General features: G+C 42.3%; 1 protein-coding gene across 1 annotated transcript in view; it reads left to right on the top strand.

Moving 5' to 3' along the window:
- The window catches only part of dock3 (dedicator of cytokinesis 3), a 946041-nt gene that overhangs the window by 699209 nt on the left and 224748 nt on the right, over positions 1 to 22084 (top strand). The window contains exons 19-20 of the mRNA XM_072280136.1: positions 15589 to 15686; positions 17647 to 17730. Coding sequence (XP_072136237.1) covers positions 15589 to 15686; positions 17647 to 17730 — 182 coding nt within the window. The remainder of the gene's footprint in view (positions 1 to 15588; positions 15687 to 17646; positions 17731 to 22084) is intronic.

Genomic DNA, 22084 nt, shown 5'->3' with positions numbered 1-22084 from the left:
TGTTGTGGAGGCTTAGGTTCCAGCCTGACCTCTAACTCTTCCATTTCCCTATCTGTAAGCCAGCACAATTGACTGTACACCAATATTACAACCCAATTTTAGAGAACATGGGTCTGTCTTTGCAAATTGATGTTATGCTGAATGCTAATACAATTAAGCTAAGAACTTATTATTGCAAAGAAGGTAATAGTTCACTTACATTAAAACTCTACAATGGAAACGGTAGGAATTTCTAAGGGGCAGTAAAGAAAAAGGGGGCAGTGGGAGGGCTTAATAGCTGAAAGATTATAGGCTTAATTTAAGAAAAGATGTACTTATGTACTTATTGTAACCATTTGATCCTCAGTACCTCATAATTGATTACAATGATCGCGTAAGCAACTCAGCACCATTCTCTTAGACTTTGCTCCAAGAGTGTTATAGTTGTTCAAGAACAGCATGACACTTCTATATTTGGCATATCATGAGAAATCTGGATGCATTATTGCTGTTCACTACTGTAGTACTGTGTTAGCTAGTACAATTCCTGTACTCTAATCACACAGTGATGCAATTCCTGTGAATTAGGGTATGACGTTCAATGGGGTAAAGTTTAGATATCTTTCCTTTCAAATAGTTTCGACCACATTTCTCTAGTCCACAGCCAACCGAGCTATTACAGCCCCACATTATATGCCTTCAGGCAGAGAGTCACGGTTTGCCTCCACTATAATAGTCATAGTCATATTTTATTGATCTCGAGGGAAATTGGCTTTCGTTACAGTTGCACCATAAATAAATAAATAGTAATAAAACCATAAATAATTAAATAGTAATATGTAAATTATACCAGAAAATAAGTCCAGGACCAGCCTATTGGCTCAGGGTGTCTGACTCTCCTAGGGAGGAGTTGTAAAGTTTGATGGCCACAGGCAGGAATGACTTCCTATGACGCTCAGTGTTGCATCTCAGTGGAATGAGTCTCTGGCTGAATGTACTCCTGTGCTCAACCAGTACATTATGTAGTGGATGGGAGACATTGTCCAACATGGCATGCAGCTTGGACAGCATCCTCTTTTCCGACACCACCATAATTATCATAATTATCGCCTTTATTGATCATAGCGCTTGAGGTTGGACTTAAACAGTAGATAATTGACTATGGGTTGTTAGTCCACAGCGAAAATGACAGACCAAATGAAAAAAGAAGTGTAGACAGTATAAAATCAGAATCAGGTTTATTATCACCGGCATGTCATGAAATTTGTTAACTTAGCAGCTGCAATTCAACGCAACACATAATATTAAGAAGAAATAAATAAATATATAGATAAATCAATTGCAGTGTACTTATATTGAATAGATTAAAATCGTGCAAAAACAGAAATAATGTATATTTAAAAAGTGAGGTAGTATTCACGGGTTCAATGTCCGTTTAGGAATCAGATGGCAGAGGGGAAGAAGCTGTTCTTGAATTGCTGAGTGTGTGCCTTCAGGCTTCTGTACTTCCTACCTGATGGTAACAATGAGAAAAAGGCATGTCCTGGGTGCTGGTGGTCCTTAATGGACACTGCCTTTCTGAGACACCGCTCCTTGAAGGTCCTGGGTACTTTGTATGCTAGTACCCAAGATGAAGTCGACTAAATTTATGACCCTCTGCAGCTTCTTTCAGTCCTGTGCTGTAGTCCCCCCAATTCCAGACAGTGATGTAGCCTGTCAGAATGCATTCCATGGTACATCTATAGAAGTTTTTGAGTGTACTTGTTGACATGCCAAATCCCTTCAAACTCCTGATGAAGTATAGTCGCTGTCTTGCCTTCTTAATAGCTGCATCGATATGTTGGGACCAGTTTAGATCTTCAGGGATCTTGACACTCAGGAACTTAAAACTGCTCACTCTCTCCACTTTTGATCATTCTGAGAATTGATATGTGTTTCTTCGTCTTACCCTTCCTGAAGTCCACAATTAGCTCTTCGTCTTACTGACGTGGAGTGCAAGGTTGTTGCTGTGACACCACTCCACTAGTTGGTGTATCTCACTCCTGTACGCCCTCTTGTCTCCATCTGAGATTCTACCAACAATGGTTGTATCATCAGCAAATTTGTAGGTGATACTTGAGCTATGCCTAGCCACACAGTCGTGGTTATTGAGAGTAGAGCAGTGAGCTAAGCACACACCCCTGAGGTGCACCACTGCTGATCGTCAGCGAGGAGGAGATATTATCACCAATCTGCACAGATTGTGGTCTTCTGGTTAGGAAGTCGAGGAACCAATTGCAGAGGGATGTACGGAGGCCTAGGTTCTGTAACATCGTGTAGTGTGGAGTATCTGAAATATGGATTATACCAGTACCAAGCAACCAACAGCAGCCACTGTGTCTCTTGTGTGAAAATGTTTTTTTTCAAATGTGACAATTAAACTGCTCAGAATTCTTGAACATAAACTTAGGAATACACTCTCATAAAGCAACCAAGAACATGGTTTATTTTCAGTCACTTTGTGAAAACTTCCAGAAATGGAAAACACATCAAAACCTGTTTTCCAGCACATCACAATGAAGCAGTAATGATTTGTATGCTTCATACAACATTTCATTGCGCATTGCTAAATTTGGAAAGCCCCATACAATTGGAGAAGACCTGATTCTGCCAGCAGTAAAGAAGGTTCTGAGAATGGTCTTAAGTCACCAGACCAAATAATTAAAATGATCCACTCAGCAAGAATGCTGTAAAAAGGTGAATAGATAAAATCTTTGAGAATGTGGAAGAAATGTTGTGCAACATACTTGGACAACAGAATTTGCACTGCAGTTGGATGAGTCAACTTTGCCAGGCAATGTATTTTTGCTTTTTGGTTAGGTTTCAAGGAAGTTACCTGGAAAGTTGATGAAAGCAAGGCATTGGATGTTGACTACATGGATATTATGAAGGCATTGGACAAAGTCCCACGTGGGAGGTTGGTCAAGAAGGTTCAGTCACTCAGCATTCAAGATGAGGTTGTAAATTGGATTAGACATTGGCTTTCAGGGTGAAGCCAGAGATTGATAGTAGATGGTTGTCTCGCTAACTAGAGGCCTATGACTAGTGGAGTGCTGCAGGGATTGGTGCTCTGTTTGTTGTTGTTTATCATTTATATCATTGATCTGGACGATAATATGGTAAAGTGGATCAGCAAGTTTGCGGATGACACCAGGATTGGGGGTGTAGTGGATAGCGAGGTAGGCTATCAAAGCTTGCAGCGGGCTCTGGACCGGCTGGGAAAATGGGCTGAAAAATGTCAGATAGAATTTAATGTAGACAAGTGTAAGGTGGTGCATTTTGAGAGAACAAACTAGGTTAGATTTACATAGTGAGTGATGGAGCACTGAGGAACAGAGGGATCTGGAAATACAGATTCATAATTCCTTGAAAGTTGTGTCGCAAATAGATAAGGTCGTAAAGAGAGTTTTTGGCACATTGGCCTTCATAAATCAGAGTATTGAGCACAGGAGTTGGGTTATGTTGTAAACGTATAAGACATTGTTGAGGCTATATTGTTGAGTATTGTTTATAGTTCTGGGCACCTAACTACAGGAAAGATAGCAATAAGATTGAAAAAATACAGAGAAAATTTACAAGAATGTTGGGATGAGATTCTGAGTTCAACAGTTCAATTTAATATCAGAGAATGTATCCATCCTGAAATTCTTACTCTTTACAGATATCCACAAAACAAGAAAAAAAAACAAAGAATGAATGACAGAAATGCCAGAACCCCAAAGAACCCACTCCTCCTCCCATGCACAAGCAGCAGCTAAAGCATCAATCCTCCTCCCTCCCTCCACTTGATGCACAAAAATACCTCCCCCACATCCCCCCACCATACAAGCAGTAGCAAAGAGACGTTGATCTAGAGTTAAACAAAAACCAGAGTCCATCCCAACCCTTCAGTATCTCAGATAGGCTCTCTCACTAGAGAGGGAGAGGGGTCGCTTCTGCAACAATTGAGAGCGTGAGACCAGCAGCTCACTGTTTCGATGTTACAATCTGTTATGTCGCTTCCCCAAGCCCTTCAACTGGAGGACTGACAGGCTCTCACTCACCATCAAGAGAGAGTGAGAGAGGATCACTCAAGTGCAGGGGCCTTCTTACAACTACTGTCTTGATGTTTCAATCTCCCGCGACATTTCAGTCGGCGACATGCATGCATCTTCCAGGCCGTATCTGGAGATATTGAAATGCCAGGCCGCACAGCAAGTGTGAGAACGAGAACCCACTGCTCGTGGAGAACCGTAGTTTGAGCCGCAGTTCTAGATCATGGACTCTGAAAGGACCACAGCCACCTTGAAATGAAAAGATACTTTATACTTTATTGTTGCCAAACAATTGGTACTAGAACGTACAATCATCACAGCGATATTTGATTCTGCGCTTCACACTCCCTAGATTACAAATATTAAATATTAAAAATATTAAAAATAGTTAAAATTAGTAAATATTAAAAATTTAAATTATAAATCATAAATAGAAAGTAGAAAAATGGAAAGTAAGGTAATGCAAAAAAACGGAGAGGCAGGTCCGGATATTTGGAGGGTATGGCCCAGTATGGGTCAGGATCCATTCAGCAGTCTTATCACCGTTGGAAAGAAGCTGTTCCCAAATCTGGCCGTACGAGTCTTCAACCTCCTGAGCCTTCTCCCGGAGGGAAGAGGGACGAAAGGTGTGTTGGCTGGGTGGGTCGTGTCCTTGATTATCCTGGCAGCACTGTTCCGACAGCGTGCGGTGTAAAGTGAGTCCACTGACGGAAGATTGGTTTGTGTGATGTACTGCGCCATGTTCACGATCTTCTGCAGCTTCTTTCGGTCTTGGACAGGACAACTTCCATACCAGGTCGTGATGCACCCTAGAAGAATGCTTTCTACGGTGCATCTATAAAAATTAGTGAGGGTTTTAGGGGACAGGCCAAATTTCTTTAGTTTTCTCAGGAAGTAAAGGCGCTGGTGGACCTTCTTGGCAGTGAACTCTGTTTGGTTGGACCAAGTCAGGTCATTTGAGATATTGACCCCGAGGAAACCATAGAAACTACAGCACAGAAACAGGCCTTTTGGCCCTTCTTGGCTGTGCCGAACCATTTTCTGCCTAGTCCCACTGACCTGCACACAGACCATATCCCTCCATACACCTCCCATCCATGTATCTGTCCAATTTATTCTTAAATGTTAAAAAAGAACCCGCATTTACCACCTCGTCTGGCAGCTCATTCCATACTCCCACCACTCTCTGTGTGAAGAAGCTCCCCCAATGTTCCCTTTAAACCTTCCCCCCCTCACCCTTAACCCACGTCCTCCGGTATTTTTCTCCCCTTGCCTCAGTGGAAAAAGCCTGCTTGCATTCACTCTATCTATACCCATCGTAATTTTATATACCTCTATCAAATCTTCCCTCATTCTTCTACGCTCCAGGGAATAAAGTCCTAACCTATTCAACCTTTCTCTGTAACTGAGTTTCTCAAGTCCCGGCAACATCCTTGTAAACCTTCTCTGCACTCTTTCAACCTCATTTATATCCTTCCTGTAATTTGGTGACCAAAACTGAACACAATACTCCAGATTCGGCCTCACCAATGCCTTATACAACCTCATCATAACATTCTAGCTCTTATACTCAATACTTTGATTAATAAAGGCCAATGTACCAAAAGCTCTCTTTACGACCCTATCTACCTGTGATGCCACTTTTCGGGAATTTTGTATCTGTATTCCCAGATCCCTCTATTCCACTGCACTCCTCAGTGCCTTACCATTAACCCTGTATGTTCTACCTTGGTTTGTCCTTCCAACATGCAATACCTCACACTTGTCTGTATTAAACTCCATCTGCCATTTTTCAGCCCATTTTTCCAGCTGGTCCAAGTCCCTCTGCAGGCTCTGAAAACCTTCCTCACTGTCTACTACACCTCCAATCTTTGTATCATCAGCAAATTTGCTGATCCAATTTACCACATTATCATCCAGATCATTGATATAGATGACAAATAACAATGGACCCAGCACTGATCCCTGTGGCACACCACTAGTCACAGGCCTCCACTCGGAGAAGCAATTCTCTACTACCAGTCTTTGGCTTCTTGCATTGAGCCAATGTCTAATCCAATTTACCACCTCTCCATGTATACCTAGCGACTGAATTTTCCTAACTAACCTCCCATGCGGGACCTTGCCAAAGGCCTTACTGAAGTCCATGTAGACAGTATCCACTGCCTTCCCTTCATCCACTTTCCTGGTAACCTCCTCGAAAACCTCCAATAGATTGGTCAAACATGACCTACCACGCACAAGGCCATGTTGACTCTCCCTAATAAGTCCCTGTCTATCCAAATGCTTGTAGATTCTGTCTCTTAGTACTCCCTCCAATAACTTACCTACTACCGACGTTAAATTTACTGGCCTATAATTTCCTGGATTACTTTTCGATCCTTTTTTAAACAGCGGAACAACATGAGCCACTCTCCAATCCTCCGGCACCTCACCTGTAGACAGTGACATGTTGAATAATTTTGCCAGGGCCCCTGCAATTTCAACACTAGTCTCCTTCAAGGTCCGAGGGTACACCCTGTCAGGTCCCGGGGATTTATCCACTTTAATTTTCCTCAAGACAGCAAGGACCTCCTCCTTTTCGATCTGTACAGTTCCCATGATCTCACTACTTGTTTCCCTTAATTCCATAGACTTTTTTCCTTAGTAAATACAGACACAAAAAAACCTATTTAAGATCTCCCCCATTTCCTTTGGTTCCGCGCATAGCCAACCACTCTGATCTTGAAGAGGACCAATTTTATCCCTTACAATCTTTTTGCTCTTAATATACCTGTAAAAGCTCTTTGGATTATCCTTCACTTTGACTGCCAAGGCAACCTCATGTCTCCTTTTAGCCCTCCTGATTTCTTTCTTAAGTATTTTCTTGCACTTCTTATACTCCTCAAGCACTTTATTTACTCCCTGCTTCCTATACATGTCATACAACTCCCTCTTCTTCTTTATCAGAGTTGCAATATCCCTTGAGAACCAAGATTCCTTATTCCTATTCACTTTGCCTTTAATCCTGACAGGAACATACAAATTCTGCACTCTCAAAATTTCTCCTTTGAAGGCTTCCCACCTACCAATCACATCCTTGTCAAAGAACAACCTGTCCCAATCCACGCTTTTTAGATCCTTTCTCATTTCTTCAAATTTGGCCTTCTTCCAGTTAAGAACCTCAACCCTAGGACCAGATCTATCCTTGTCCATGATCAAGTTGAAACTAATGGTGTTATGATCACTGGAACCAAAGTGCTCGCCTACACAGACTTCTGTCATTTGTCCTAACTCGTTTCCTAACAAGAGGTCCAATATTGCATCCCCTCTAGTTGGTCCCTCTATATATTGATTTAGAAAACTTTCCTGAACACATTTTACAAGCTCTAAACCATCTAGACCCCTAACAGTATGGGAGTCCCAATCAATTTGTGGAAAATTAAAATCCCCTACCACCACAACTTTATGTTTCCTGCAGTTGCCTGCAGTTGAACTTAAAGCTTTTGACCTGTTCCACTTGCACACCACCGATGTAAATTGGGTCTTGCGGTCTGCTATTCCTTCTGAAGTCAACAACCAATTCCTTCGTCTTGCTGACGTTGAGGGATAGGTTATTGTCTTCGCACCATGCCACTGGGTTCTTAATCTCCTCTCTGTACTCAAACTCATCATTACCCGAAATACGGCGTACAATTGTTGTGTCATCAGCAAACTTATATATTGAGTTTGATGGAAACTTGGCTACACAATCATGGGTGTACAGTGAGTACAGCAGGGGGCTGAGTACACAGCCTTGTGGGGCACCGGTGCTCAGAGTGATTGTAGAGGAGAGCTTGTCCCCTATTTTTACAGCCTGGGTCCTGTCTGTGAGGAAGCTGAAGATCCAGCTGCAGATCTGAGTGCTAAGGCCCAGGTTCCGGAGCTTAGGAATCAGTTTATTTGGCATGATGGTATTAAAGGCAGAGCTGTAGTCAATGAAAAGGAGCCTTACGTATGCGTCTTTATTCTCCAGGTATTCTAAGGAGGAATGTAGGGCCAGAGAGATGGCATCTGCCGTTGACCTGTTGCTCTGGTAGGCGAATTGCAATGCGTCGAGGTTGACCGATAGGCTGTGGTTGATGTGTGCCATAACCAATCTCTCAAAGCACTTCATAGCAATTGATGTCAGAGCCACAGGTCGATAGTCATTCAGGCATGCCACCTTGCTCTTCTTCGGCACTGGGATTATCGTTGCCTTCTTAAAACACGAGGGGATCTTAGACTGAAGCAAGGAGCAGATAGTTATGAGAAAAGAAGAATAAGCTGTTTTGAAGAGGAACTGGAAGAAGTCACCTGGATCTGCAAAAACCTCTGTCTGCATCATTTACAGGGAAAGGCTGAATAGGTTAGGACTTTATTCCTCGGAGCATAGGAGAATGAGGAGAGATGTGATAGAGGTATACGAAATTTTGAAGGGTAAATGCAAGTCTGTTTTTTCCACTGAGGTTGGCTGAGACTAGAACTCGAGGTCATAGGTTAAGGGTAAAAGGTAAAATATTTTTCGGGGAAAGTAACAGGGAACTTCTTCACTCAGAGGGCGATGGAAGGGTGAAATGAGCTGCCAGTGGAAATGGTAGCTGCGGGTTTGATTTCAACATTTAAGAGAAGTTTGAATATGTATATAGATCAGAATCAGAATTGGGTTTAATGTTATTAGCATATGTCATGATATTTGTTAACTTTGCAGCAGCAGTACAATGCAATATACAATAAATATATATAAACTGAATTTCAGTAATTATATCTGTATGTATATTAAATAGTTAAGTTAAAATAAGCAGTGAAAAAATAGAAATTTATCAGAAAGTAGTGAGGTAATGTTAGCAACACACATCAAAGTTGCTGGTGAACGCAGCAGACCAGGCAGCATCTCTAGGAAGAGGTACAGTCGATGTTTCGGGCCGAGACCCTTCGTCAGGACTAACTGGAGAAAGAGTTAGTAAGAGATTTGAAAGTGGGAGGGGGAGGGGGAGATCCAAAATGATGGGAGAAGACAGGAGGGGGAGGGATAGAGCCAAGAGCTGGACGGGTGATTGGCAAAAGGGATACGAGAGGATCATGGGACAGGAGGTCCGGGAGAAGGAAAAGGGGGGGGGGGAACCCAGAAGATGGGCAAGGGGTATAGTCAGAGGGACAGAGGGAGAAAAAGGAGAGAGAGAGAAAGAATGTGTGTATAGAAATAAATAACGGATGGGGTATGAGGGGGAGGTGGGGCATTAGCGGAAGTTAGAGAAGTCAATGTTCATGCCATCAGGTTGGAGGCTACCCAGACGGAATATAAGGTGTTGTTCCTCCAACCTGAGTGTGGCTTCATCTTTACAGTAGAGGAGACCGTGGATAGACATATCAGAATGGGAATGGGATGTGGAATTAAAATGTATGGACACTGGGAGATCCTGCTTTCTCTGGTGAACAGAGCGTAGGTGTTCAGCAAAACGATCTCCCAGTCTGCGTTGGGTCTCGCCAATATATAGAATATATTTTGTGGAACAATCTATGTTCCACACCTATTCTGGTATCTGTCCCCCACTTTTCCTTCGCTACATCGACGACTGCATTGGTGCTGCTTCCTGCATGCATGCTGAGCTTGTTGACTTCATTAACTTTGCCTCCAACTTTCATCCTACCCTCAAGTTTACCTGGTCCATTTCCGACACCTTCCTCCCCTTTCTAGATCTTTCTGTCTCTATCTCTGGAGACAGCTTATCTACTGATGTCTACTATAAGCCTACTGACTCCCACAGCTATCTGGAGTATTCCTCTTCTCACCCTGTCTCTTGCAAAAATGCCATCTTCTTCTCGCAATTCCTCCGTCTCACGCCGCATCTGCTCTCAGGATGAAGCTTTTCATTCCAGGACGGGGGAGAGGTCCTCCTTTTTTAAAGAAAGGGGCTTCCCTTCCTCCACCATCAACTCTGCTCTCAAACGCATCTCCCCCATTTCACGCACATCTGCTCTCACTCCATCCTCCCGTCACCCCACTAGGAATAGGGTTCCCCTGGTCCTCACCTACCACCCCACCAGCCTCCGGGTCCAACGTATTATTCTCCGTAACTTCCGCCACCTCCAACAGGATCCCACCACTAAGCACATCTTTCCCTCCCCACCCCCCCCCCGCTTTCCGCAGGGATCACTCCCTACGTGACTCCCTTGTCCATTCGTCCCCCCCATCCCTCCCCACTGATCTCCCTCCTGGCACTTATCCTTGTAAGCGGAACAAGTGCTACACATGCCCTTACACCTCCTCCCTTACCACCATTCAGGGCCCCAGACAGTCCTTCCAGGTGAGGCGACACTTCACCTGTGAGTCGGCTGGGGTGATATACTGCGTCCGGTGCTCCCGATGTGGCCTTCTATATATTGGCGAGACCTGACGCAGACTGGGAGATCGTTTTGCTGAACACCTACGCTCTGTCCGCCAGAGAAAGCAGGATCTCCCAGTGGCCACACATTTTAATTCCACATCCCATTCCCATTCTGATATGTCTATCCACGGCCTCCTCTACTGTAAAGATGAAGCCACACTCAGGTTGGAGGAACAACACCTTATATTCCGTCTGGGTAGCCTCCAACCTGATGGCATCAACATTGACTTCTCTAACTTCCGCTAATGCCCCACCTCCCCCTCATACCCCATCCGTTATTTATTTCTATACACACATTCTTTCTCTCTCTCTCCTTTTTCTCCCTCTGTCCCTCTGACTATACCCCTTGCCCATCCTCTGGGTTTTTCCCCCGCTCGCCCTTTTCCTTCTCCCTGGGCCTCCTGTCCCATGATCTTCTCATATCCCTTTTGCCAATCACCTGTCCAGCTCTTGGCTCCATCCCTCCCCCTCCTGTCTTCTCCTATCATTTTGGATCTCCCCCTCCCCCTCCCACTTTCAAATCTCTTACTAGCTCTTCCTTCAGTTAGTCCTGACGAAGGGTCTCGGCCCCAAACGTCAATTATACCTCTTCCTAGAGATGCTGCCTGGCCTGCTGCCTTCACCAGCAAATTTGATGTGTGTTGCTTGAATTTCCAGCATCTGCAGAATTCCTTGTGTTTAAGTGAGGTAATGTTCATGGGTTCAATGTCCATTCAGAAATCAGATGGCAGAAGGGAAGAAGCTGTTCCTAATCACTGAGTGTGTGCCTTCAGACAGTTGTACCTACTTCCTGATGGTGACAATGAGAAGAGGGCACGACCTGGGTGGTTGGATCCAGTTGCAGAGAGAGGTACAGAGGCTTTGTAGCTTTTTGATCAGGACTGTAGGAATGATAGTTGTAAGGCAGTTCACACTGCTGTTCTTGGGTACTGGTATGATTGTTCCCTTTTTGAAGCAGGTGGGAACTTCCAACCGTAGCAATGAGAGATTGAAAATGTCTTTGAATACCCCTGCCAGTTGGTAGGCACAAGTTTTCAGAGCCTTACCAGGTACTCTGTCGGGGCTTCCACCTTGCGAAGGTTCACCCTCCTGAAAGACCGCCTCCAGGACAGAGATCACAGGGTCATTGGATGTTTTCAGGGATCTTCATAGCTGTAGTTTTATTCTCTCTTTCAAAGTGAGTATAAAAGGCATTGAGCTCATCTGCTAGTGAAGCATCACTGCCATTCATGAGGGGTATGGAGGGCTATGGTTCAGGTGCAGGTCAATACGAATAGGCATAATAATAGTTTAGCATTGTGTATGTAGCTCCCTTGGTAAGCCTCAGGCTCGCTCAACTCACTTTCGTCTGGGGGAGCAGCCTTCGTCCCCACCAAACTGAGTAATCAAGTTTGTGTGGATGCTGTGTGATGTACCCCACCCCGCCAAATAACAGACAATACACCATATGCGATTAAATGATTACAATTTATAGATATTACTGGAACTATAATTAATAGAGATAAAATATAAAAGGAAATTAAAGGGTGCCAAACTTATCAAAGTTCAACCACTTCGTGCACAACAGTTGGAGCTGAAGTAACGGGGTCCTCTTTCCACCATTCGATCCCCTCCGACCTCCTCGACCCGCCGCCTGGGACCAACCACAGTGGTCAACCAGACGCTCCACACGAGTCTGTCTCCATCTCCTCTCCTCGCTGAAGACCCTGGGCCTCGGACTTCCGCTCCGTGTCCATTCCATTGGCTAGTTTCCAGCATCACGTCCACTCTCTCTGTCCCCATCGCGCCTTCTGCCCCAAAGCCCGTGCATCACAATAGCTTACAGACACACAAGAAAGAGTAACACTTATCCCAATTGGGTAGCAAATGAATACAACTCTCTTTATAACCCAAACAAGCTGCTAGGGAGAGAGGTTTCTCAGCAGTTAACATAACAAAGAAGCCATTTTGATTAGCCTACGCAGTAACATAAAAGAAGAAACCCCTTACATGTAGATGGGCCATAGAGCCAGTTTTTTTGCCTTAGTGCTGTGTGAATATATGGTATTTGATGCTAATGGAAGTAAATATCAATGATAAAATTTTAACTACTATGTTCATTGCGCCAACACAATCTTTGGTCAATAAGGAAAACTGAAGGTCAAGACCTTGGATCTTGCATAGAACTCAGTCTTCTGGGTAACAGTGACCTTGCCCTCCTATTTATTTATGAGACTTGGATGATCCTACTGCAGACATTTCAAGGTACTAGGAAATTGCCACCAACAATACCTCGACAATATTCTCTAAATTCCCCGAAAGAACAAGCAAGCCAACGTCAGTGTTTTTTCTCAGTCCAACACCCCAGCATTGAGCCTCTTAGTACACAATTGGCTGCATTGGGCAGGCATATTGTTTGCACCACTAGACTTCCAAGCCAATCACTCTTTTTCTGAGCTCTGTTATGGGAAGTAAGATGGGAATATATTCAAGGATGGTCTAAGAAAACCTTAAAGATGTGCAGCATTCCTGCAGACTTAAGAGAATCTCTGGGCCGTGCATTGAATAAGTAGGAGCATTCAGGGTGGTATTAAGAATCTGGAGTCCATGCATTAGCTCCATACAAGTGGTAGTAGGAGTGCATCATGTCACAAATTCACTAGCCTGCACCATCATGCACCTCCTGTCCCCATCTATGAAAGATTGGGCAATTCTCACATTGGCCTTGCAAGTCTCCTGAATTGCACAAAGCTAGAGTGAAGCAGAACCAAACTTTTTTTTTTGACCTGTTGAGCTCCTTTAGCAGAACATGAGCTAATCAAGCTGCTACCTCATAGTTCCTGTGGCTCAGAATCAAAATCTGAATTAGGTTAAGTATCACTGGCATATCTTGTGAAATTTGTTGTTTTACAACAACAGTACCATATGTTGCAATACATAATAATAAAACAATATAAATTATAATAAGCTGTATATATAGAAAAAGAAAATTAAATGCAATAAATAGTTGAAAAAGAGAGGAAAAAATACTGAAGAATTGTTCATGGGTTCTTAGTCCATTCAGAAATCTCATGGGAGAGGGGAAGAAGCTTCCCCTCGGACTCCTCTACCATCCCGAAGGTAGCAATAAGAAAAAGGCATGTCCTGGGTGATGGGAGTCCTAATGATAGATGCCATCTTTTTGAGGCATTGCCTTTTGAAGGTGTCCTGGAAGCTGGGGAGGCTAATGCCCACGATGGGGCTGGCAGAGTTTACAACTTCCTGGAGCTTTTTCTGATCCTGAGCAGTGGATCCTCCATACCAGCTGGTGATGCAACCAGTAAGAATGCTCTTCACAGTACATCAGTAGAAACTTGCTGGTGTCTTTGATGATGTACCAATTCTCCTCAAACTCCTAATGAAATAGGGCTGTTGTCATGCCTGCTTTGTAATTGCATCAATATGTTGGGCCCAGGATAGATCCTTGGAGATGATAACACCCAGGAACTTGAAACTGCTCACCATTTCCACTTCTGATCCCTTGACTGCCCCTTCCTGAAGTCCACAATTAATTCCTTGGTCTTATTGACATTGATTTCAAGGTTATTGCTGTGACACCACTCAACCAGCAGATCTATCTCGCTCCTGTATGCCTCCTCATCACCATTTGAAACTCTGCCAACTGGGGCTCCATTCTGATCTCTGATGTTTCTGTGTGGAGTGTGCACATTCTCACTATGTGGACTTCCTTCAGGGGTTCCAGTTTCCTTCTACATATCAAAGACTTCAGGGTTGGTTGATCAATTGGCCGAAGTACAGGAATGTGGGTTAGATGGGTAGGTGACAGGAAATATTAGTGAGAAAATGGCATTGCTTAGTGAGCCAGCATCAATTTGATGGATCGAATGGCCATGTCTTGTGTCATGTGGAATTTCAGAAATGCATACAGGTGGTCCCCAGGTTATAGTAGGGTACAATGCCTGAGATCTGTTCATAACCTGAACTATTCGTAAGGCAAAAATGAACAACTCCACTGTGTGGGAGAAGATCACAGAAACAGCGGTGATGAGAATGCAAGCAGAAATAGGAAGAATGGCCGCCTGCCGGTTTCACTGTCTCAGTGAGAGACAATCTGCTCTATACTCCCAGCTCCACATAACTCAAACCAGTCCCTAATTGTTGCATCTCGAGAGAGATGATGGATACGATTGGGGTGTGAAGGCACATGAGAATGCTCAGTCCTGCTCCTACCTGACAGAAGATGCCTGCAGCCTCACAGCAACTGACAAATCAATCCCACTGGTCTCCCAGACACTGATTGTCTATACAAGCTATCCATAAATTAGACGCTCATAAACCAGGAGTGACCTTTACATGAATTTAAATATACTTTTCAGTGATGTATCTATTGTAGGACTTGCCATCATTTTAATTTGAAACAACTCTGCGTCAGAGGATTTTACTTTTATTAACTGAATAATAAAGGGTGAAAGTCATGTTTTCAGTTGTTTAATTTGAAAAATACTGATTCTCAAATGAATACCTTTTGCATATAGAAACTGCAATTTGTGAAAATAAAGGTTTTCTGTCACCCCACTTCCTGACCAATTTTACAGTTATCAGAAGCAAATCCTGTTATTAAAGGCAGAGCAACACACAGCAATTCAAATTGAAATGCTTTTAAAAAGGCACTTAATATGCTAAGTGATTGTTCATTTGGGTGTGAAGATGCATGATCCTGTACACATTCCAGGAGCTTCATACAAAAGGTTTTCTGAGATGCCACATGGAAAATTAAGCCAAGGCTGTTAATCCTACAATGCTTATGGATCCTATTTATTGACTTCAAGATAAGACAATAGGAGCAGAATTAGGGCATTTGGTATTTTAGGAAAACTGTCCACAATCAATGATGGATAACTGTGGAAGAGGGTTTGCCTTGACGGCTGCCACAGTTCTCCATTTTATTTACAGCAACCAGACCTTCTATCACTGATCCAAATACAACATGCCAATAATCTAACCTGTAACATCAGGCAGTAGGGAACTTAGGTACCTTGAGAAACAAGACTCCAAGGAATTTGGCCATCACCTTATTAATTAACAAGCTACGGTTGAAGCTTGGATGAGCAACGATGGTTACAATTTCAGTGCATTCTATCATGTTATGATTTATTTCTGATTGGCTGTAGTTGATCTCCTTGCCTTTTTGAAGTGGAAAACACAGCCAGACAGAGTGATGGACATCCTGGGAAGGCTGCGTCATGTCAGTGGTGAAGAAATTGTTAAAGTAAGTCAATATTAAGATCATATTACTTGAAATGTACAGAATCATCCTCAGATGATAATTGTAACAATCTAGAATTTCATTCAAAGATCATTCCTTCAACCCCTTTTCCCCCATTTCTCTATTCCTGCTCTTCTCAATTCTACATATTTCTCCTGTTTGAAAATTTCTAAAATCTCCCATCACTATGAGTATGAAACCAAGCTCTTCCTCTCATGCTGTCACTGCAGTCCTCCATTCTCTCTATTCCCCCTCCATGTACATAATCTACCACTCCTTCCATTTCACACTCTCCACTGTGTTCCTTATTCTGGCCCTCTCTCTGTTCAATCCCTCCTTTCCTGCAGTCCATTCTTTCTTGATCTCCTCTTCCTGTTTGTCTCTTTCATTCTTCCCTTTCCATTTCCCTTCTCCCTATCCCCCTCTTCATCCATTCTCTCCCTCCCTTCTCTTTCTCCTTCTCTCCAAAGCACATTGTCACCCTCTGACTCTCACTTCTCCCTCTCTCCTTCCTCTCATCCTTTCATTCTCCCACTGCGTCTTTCTTTTCCTTTTGTCTGCCTATATTCTTCAACAGTTTCTCTTCATAATGCTATGCCTCTCATTGTCACTCTTATGTAATTTAGGTGATGAGAATTTTCTGACCTGGCAAATGGTCTTCATGACGTAATGTTGAGCTGCACAGGTTAAAAATTGAGATTATAAAGGTGGTTATGGGTTCAAGATTTGGGCCTCAGAGGCCGCATATAATTGAAGAAGTAAAAATGTTGGGAAAACAATAAATGTTGACTGTGGTTCAAACACGTGACTGGAGATATACTGCTTCCAAAGGATTTATAACTTTTGGCCAGCTTCATGTCTATCTATATGTTTTTTTTTGCATCTTTACCCATTATTAATGCATACAGCCCAGCTCCTGAAGGTGGACCTGGAGCTTGTCATGGTTCACTAGTGCCAGTTTCCCACCACTCCCTCTGCCTAATGGCTATTAACTGTAGTGAGCATTCAGATCCCAGTTGTGAATTAATTTGATACCTTTGCACAGTGATAGAAAATAGATAGCATTCAGTATCAGTGATTAACAGCATCTCATGATATCTTAGAAAATTATTGTACGCCCAGCAGACAGCAACTAACAATACCATTCATAGGTGATACTTTGCACTCTGTAATCCTTTCTCAGATTGGTGTTGACTGGGTAATTCTTCATATGCGAGGTCCTCCATTGGTTGGGGTTGACTCTGGATGTTCTGTCATAGCTGTGGGCATTGAAGTCAATACACAAGCCAGGGCAATACGAAATGGAGAGCAAGCTGTTGCATGTACAGTAGGCCCCTCCTCTCTATGCAGCTGATGAATCCAAAGGAACATCAAAGACCAATACAATTCGGCACCAGTGGTGTTTCAGGAGTTGCTGGTCAGTGTAGGACTGCCCTAAGGAATCCAGCTCCAGAATTTTCCCAAAGCCTTCCCCATAAATGGGTATAGCTGCAAGGGTGTGGAATTTTGAGATCAACATTTGCCTTCTAGATGAGCTACTACCAACAGCTGATGAGCCCTATCTACCTGAAGCAACCAGTTTTAAGGTGCCAGTAACCTGCCTTTGCCCTTCTGTCTGTAGAAACAGTTCCACTGGGCTTAGTAACTAAGCCATACGTGAAGTCCAGGAGCTAAACTTGGTTGTCAGAAGCTATTTGAAACGCATGCCATTGGGGGCATTTAATAGGTAGTGGAGCTTAACCCTACTACCCACACCCGCCACACCTCCCCACCACCAACTAATACAGCCATAGGAACCGATGCTTTATAGAGTCAGTCTAAACCAATTAGTTATTGAATCTAAAGGGGATTTCTTTCTTTCTTAATGATTATCTCTTTCTGAGAGGTTTCCGTATATAGTCTTAGGCTTAGTCAGTGATACGGAGGATTCTCTCCATGGTAACAATTGTTTTTTCTTTTCCAGTTTTTACAGGACATTTTAGATACACTGTTTACAATTTTGGATGACAACACAGAGAAATATGGCTTGCTGGTATTTCAGTCCTTGGTAAGTAACAATGGCATTTCCTAGCTGTTGTCTAAGGTAAAGTCTGTAACAAGCAATGCTCTCTGGAAATATTCATTGTTAGCAATTAAAACATCTAACGCTGCAGTGTGCTGTAAAAACCTCAAACCTCAGCAGTTTCAGCTCACTTTTATGGAATAGCAGACAAGCATTTGCCAGATTGTCAAACAAATTAAGATTACTATTTTTTTTACTCTGAATTTTCAACCCTGCTTCTCAAGGGTTGTGAGTCTTGCTGCATTTCCGGGCACCTAAGTAACTCATTTCCGTAGTGTGAACTGATGGGTGCAAGGAGGCTTTTCGACTGGGGAAGTACATGGTGGAGCATCTGGCATTCACCTTACTGCAGGCTTGTTGGATTGAAATTAGGAACAGGAGTTTTAATTAGCTTTCTTTTAAGACAAAGTATGCTGAAATCAGTTGCAGCTTGGATCCATGATATGAGCTAAATCAGCATAGTGAGTTTTACATATAGTGGATTCCAGTTAATTGAGGTATCAGGACCAGTACATTTTGGCCCAATTAAGCGGCTGTCTCAATTAGCCAGTTTCAATGAAATAGTTAAAAAGGTATATATTAAAAAAAAGACAAACTACCATTTAACAAGTTATGCATTTAACTGGAATACAGAATAAATTAGAACACTACAGAAACTACAACAGTATTATATTCAAGAGAAAATCTGCAGATGCTCGAAATCCAAGCCACACACACAAAATGCTGGAGGAACTCAGCAGGCCAGGCAGCATCTATGGAAAAGAGTACTGTCGACGTTTTAGGCTGAGACCCTTCATCGGGACCTAGTTCCTAATAGTTATTGAAAGAGGATTTAATCCAGTGTATACTGCTGTGTTCTTTTGATTGACTGAACAAAATTACCTTAGACACCTAGTGCGGATAATGCACTACTTTCAAACAGTGCTTTCAACAAATGCATCCTCAAAATCTTGAGTGTTACAATGAAAATGAAGATGATTGATGATGCCATCAAATTCTTCAGTTTCTAACTTGTTGAAGTAACCATTTCATTTTCTCTCCCAGGTGTTTCTGGCATCTCCAAGTCTGAATGCTTGAAATTGCAGTGAGCAAAACAGTACTGAATTGTCTTACTGCTTATTGCTTGGTAACTATCAGTGACAAAAGTCATGGCTTTTTGAACGCAAACACAAACAAGTGGTGCTATTTAAAAACTGTTTGCTTTAAGCACAGAGTACATGCATGCGACTAACACTAGTTAGAAAGTATTTGGTAAGAGTCTCCCATCTCAATTAAGCAGTGTAGTGTCCCAAATAAACAAAATGAATCCTGGCTATATTCGCAGTTTGTTTTTGTTCTCCAGTTAGCATGATGCTATTAATGGAAGTGTTTATAAGACTCTTATGTGACATTAGCTAACTTATGAGCACTATGCAGTCCAGTCAAGGTCCCATTTAATTTGTTTGAATACTGAAAACTCGTTTTGACTAAGCACCATTCAGTAGATGTAATCAAATGCAAAAAGAAGCATTTGGTAATACAGTACATTCTAAACTAAAGACAACTAGCGTGAAATTTGCACGTTTCTAGGCTGAAGGTTGTGGGACAGATTGATTTAAATCACCATTTTGGTCAATGATCGTGTGTTGATAATAACCATTGACATAGCTCTGAGACACACAGGAATCACAAGCAAGAGAAAATCTGCAGATGCGGGAAATCCAAGTAACACACACAATGCTGGAGGAACTCAGCAGGCCTGGCAGCATCTATGGAAAAGAGTAAACTGTTGACATTTCAGACCGAGACCCTTAATCAGGACTGGAATTTATATACAGATTTGTTTTAATGACTCGCATGTGGCTTTGCTCAATGCAAAGACACCGAACCCATCTATTGCTGGCCGGATGCCTACTCTATTCCCTTAGGTAACAGGTGGAGAAAAAAGTTGCAAAATCTAAACAACATGTAATACAAGTTAAGGTCAGATACTGAAGGTCAGCTCTGCTTCAGGTGACCCATTTGTACAAAACTGTTTCTTCTTTGGTATTGTAAACTCAATCTAGATGCAGCTATTGACAAAGAGCATTACCTTTTGTCCACATCACGGATTGATATACGGAATTAGCAAGGACCAAAATTTTTACCAAGCTGTAGACCCAGTCCTACTGAAGATATTTCAAGTTAGTAATAGACCTAATATTGTAAAGCATTCCTTGTATCCTATGCAGTTAGGATGGAATAATCACAATGAAAGGCGAAATTTTCCAAATTCTGATAACGCTTCATTGTCAGAAGACTCATCTGAAGCAAAACGAAGGCTAGTTCATGTAATCAAATTTATATATTTAGGATTTATGGTTGTTGAAGAGAAATTAGCTGACAATTATTTTAATTCCAAGGGTAGCAATTATTGTTCAGCCCAATTAACTTGAAGATAGACTAATGCAGCTCAGGTACAGGCCCTTTGATCCAATGTTGTGTCAAACTAATTAAATGAACAAATAAATTAATCTCTTCTGCCTCCATAATGTCCATTTTCTTCACATTCATGTGCCTATCTAAATATCTCTTAAAAGTCCTTAATGTATCTACCTCTACCACCAACCCAGGCAGTGCATTCCAGGCACCCACCACTCTCTATGTAAAAAAAACCTAACTAACTAACAACAACAACTTGCCCCTCATATCTCCTTTGAAATTACCCTCTCTCACCTTAGGTGCATGCCCTCTAGTATTGCACATTTCAACCCTGAGGGAAAAAAGAGATGCTATTTGTCTACTCATCTATGCCTCTCATAATCTTGTAGACCTCCAGCAGATCCCCCTTCAACTTCTGCTCCAGAGAAAACAACCCAAGTTTGTCCAAACTTTCATTACAGCACATGCCTTCTAATCCAGGCAGCATGCTAGTAATTCTCCTCTGCACCTCTCCAAAGCCTCGATATCTTTCCTAAAATGGGGCAACCACAACTGTATGCAATACCCCAGATGCGGCCTAACTAGAGTTTTATAAAGCTGTAACTTAAATTCCTAACTTTTGAATTCAATGCCTTGACTAATAAAGGCATTGACTAATATGCCTTCTTAACCACCCTATCAACTTGTGTAGCTATTTTGAGGGAGCTATGAACTTGGACTCCAAGATCCCTCTCCTCATCAACATTGTTAATGGCCTCACCCTTAACAATGTGCTGTATCTTTACATTTGACCTACCAAAGTGCAATACTTTACATCTGGCCAGGTTAAGATCCATCTGTCATGTCTCCACCCATATCTGCAACCAATCTAAATTCCATCTCAGGCCACTTTCTGCCTTGGTCACTGTAAGTAATTATAGGGCACCATTGAGTTGAAACCAACAATTTTAATGATGGTAGTTTCCCAAATATAAAGTTGGGCTGTGTACTCTCTCGAGCACTGCTACGTTGTTGCCCTATTGGGTTGCCACATGCATAAATGATCATACACCTGAAACATTTAACTTGCATGTTAAATGCTATTAACAAATATTTCTCAGTTATGATGCATGAGATTGCAAGAGCCATTTTGTTTATGGTCAGTTTAGACAGGCCAGGCTGGTATGAATTGCATGCGGACATCAGCAAACCCATTCATCCTTCTGAATTAATGCTCTTTCTGATTTTTATACATAACTTGGATGAGGGTGAGTTATTAAGTTTGCAGATGACAAAAAGATTAGTGGTGTTGTGGATAGTGTAGAAGGTTGTCATAGGTTACAAAGGATGCAGAGCTGGGCTGAGAAGTGGCAGATGGAGTTCAGTCTGGAAAAGTGTGACGTGATACACTTTGGAAGGTCAAACTTAAAGGCAGAGTACAAGGTCATCCTCGCCAGTAATATCATGAAGGATTCCAACCACCCTGCTCATAGACTGTTTGACCCACTCCATTAGGGAGGAGGCTACGTAGCATCCATACCGGGACCACCAAGCTCAAAAACAGTTACTTTTCCTAAGCAGTAAGGCTCATCAACACCTCCACCCACTAACATACCCCTCCATATCCCCAACCACACTACTTCATAATTTCCTGCAGTCACCTTCTATAAAGACATTCTTGTGCCTAGCATCACTTTATGCATATACGGTCTACATATGTAAGCTATATTATGTATTTATATTTATTATGTTGTTTTATTATTATGTTCCTTTTCTGTATGTTTTTTTGTGCTGCATCAGATCCAAGTAACAATTTTTTAACAATTAACAATTTTTCTCATTTACACTTGTGTTCTGGAAATGACATTAAGCAGTCTTGATCTTGAATCTTAAATCTTAAAGGTTAATGGCAGGATTCTTAGCAGTGTGGAGAAGTAGTGAGAGGTTGAAGACGTCCTTG

This window comes from Mobula birostris, chromosome 16 (genome assembly GCF_030028105.1).
Source record: "Mobula birostris isolate sMobBir1 chromosome 16, sMobBir1.hap1, whole genome shotgun sequence".
In the NCBI taxonomy this organism is placed as follows: Eukaryota; Metazoa; Chordata; class Chondrichthyes; order Myliobatiformes; family Myliobatidae; genus Mobula; species Mobula birostris.
The sequence above is the reverse complement of the archived record's forward strand: the minus strand, read 5'-3'. Positions and strand labels throughout refer to the sequence as shown.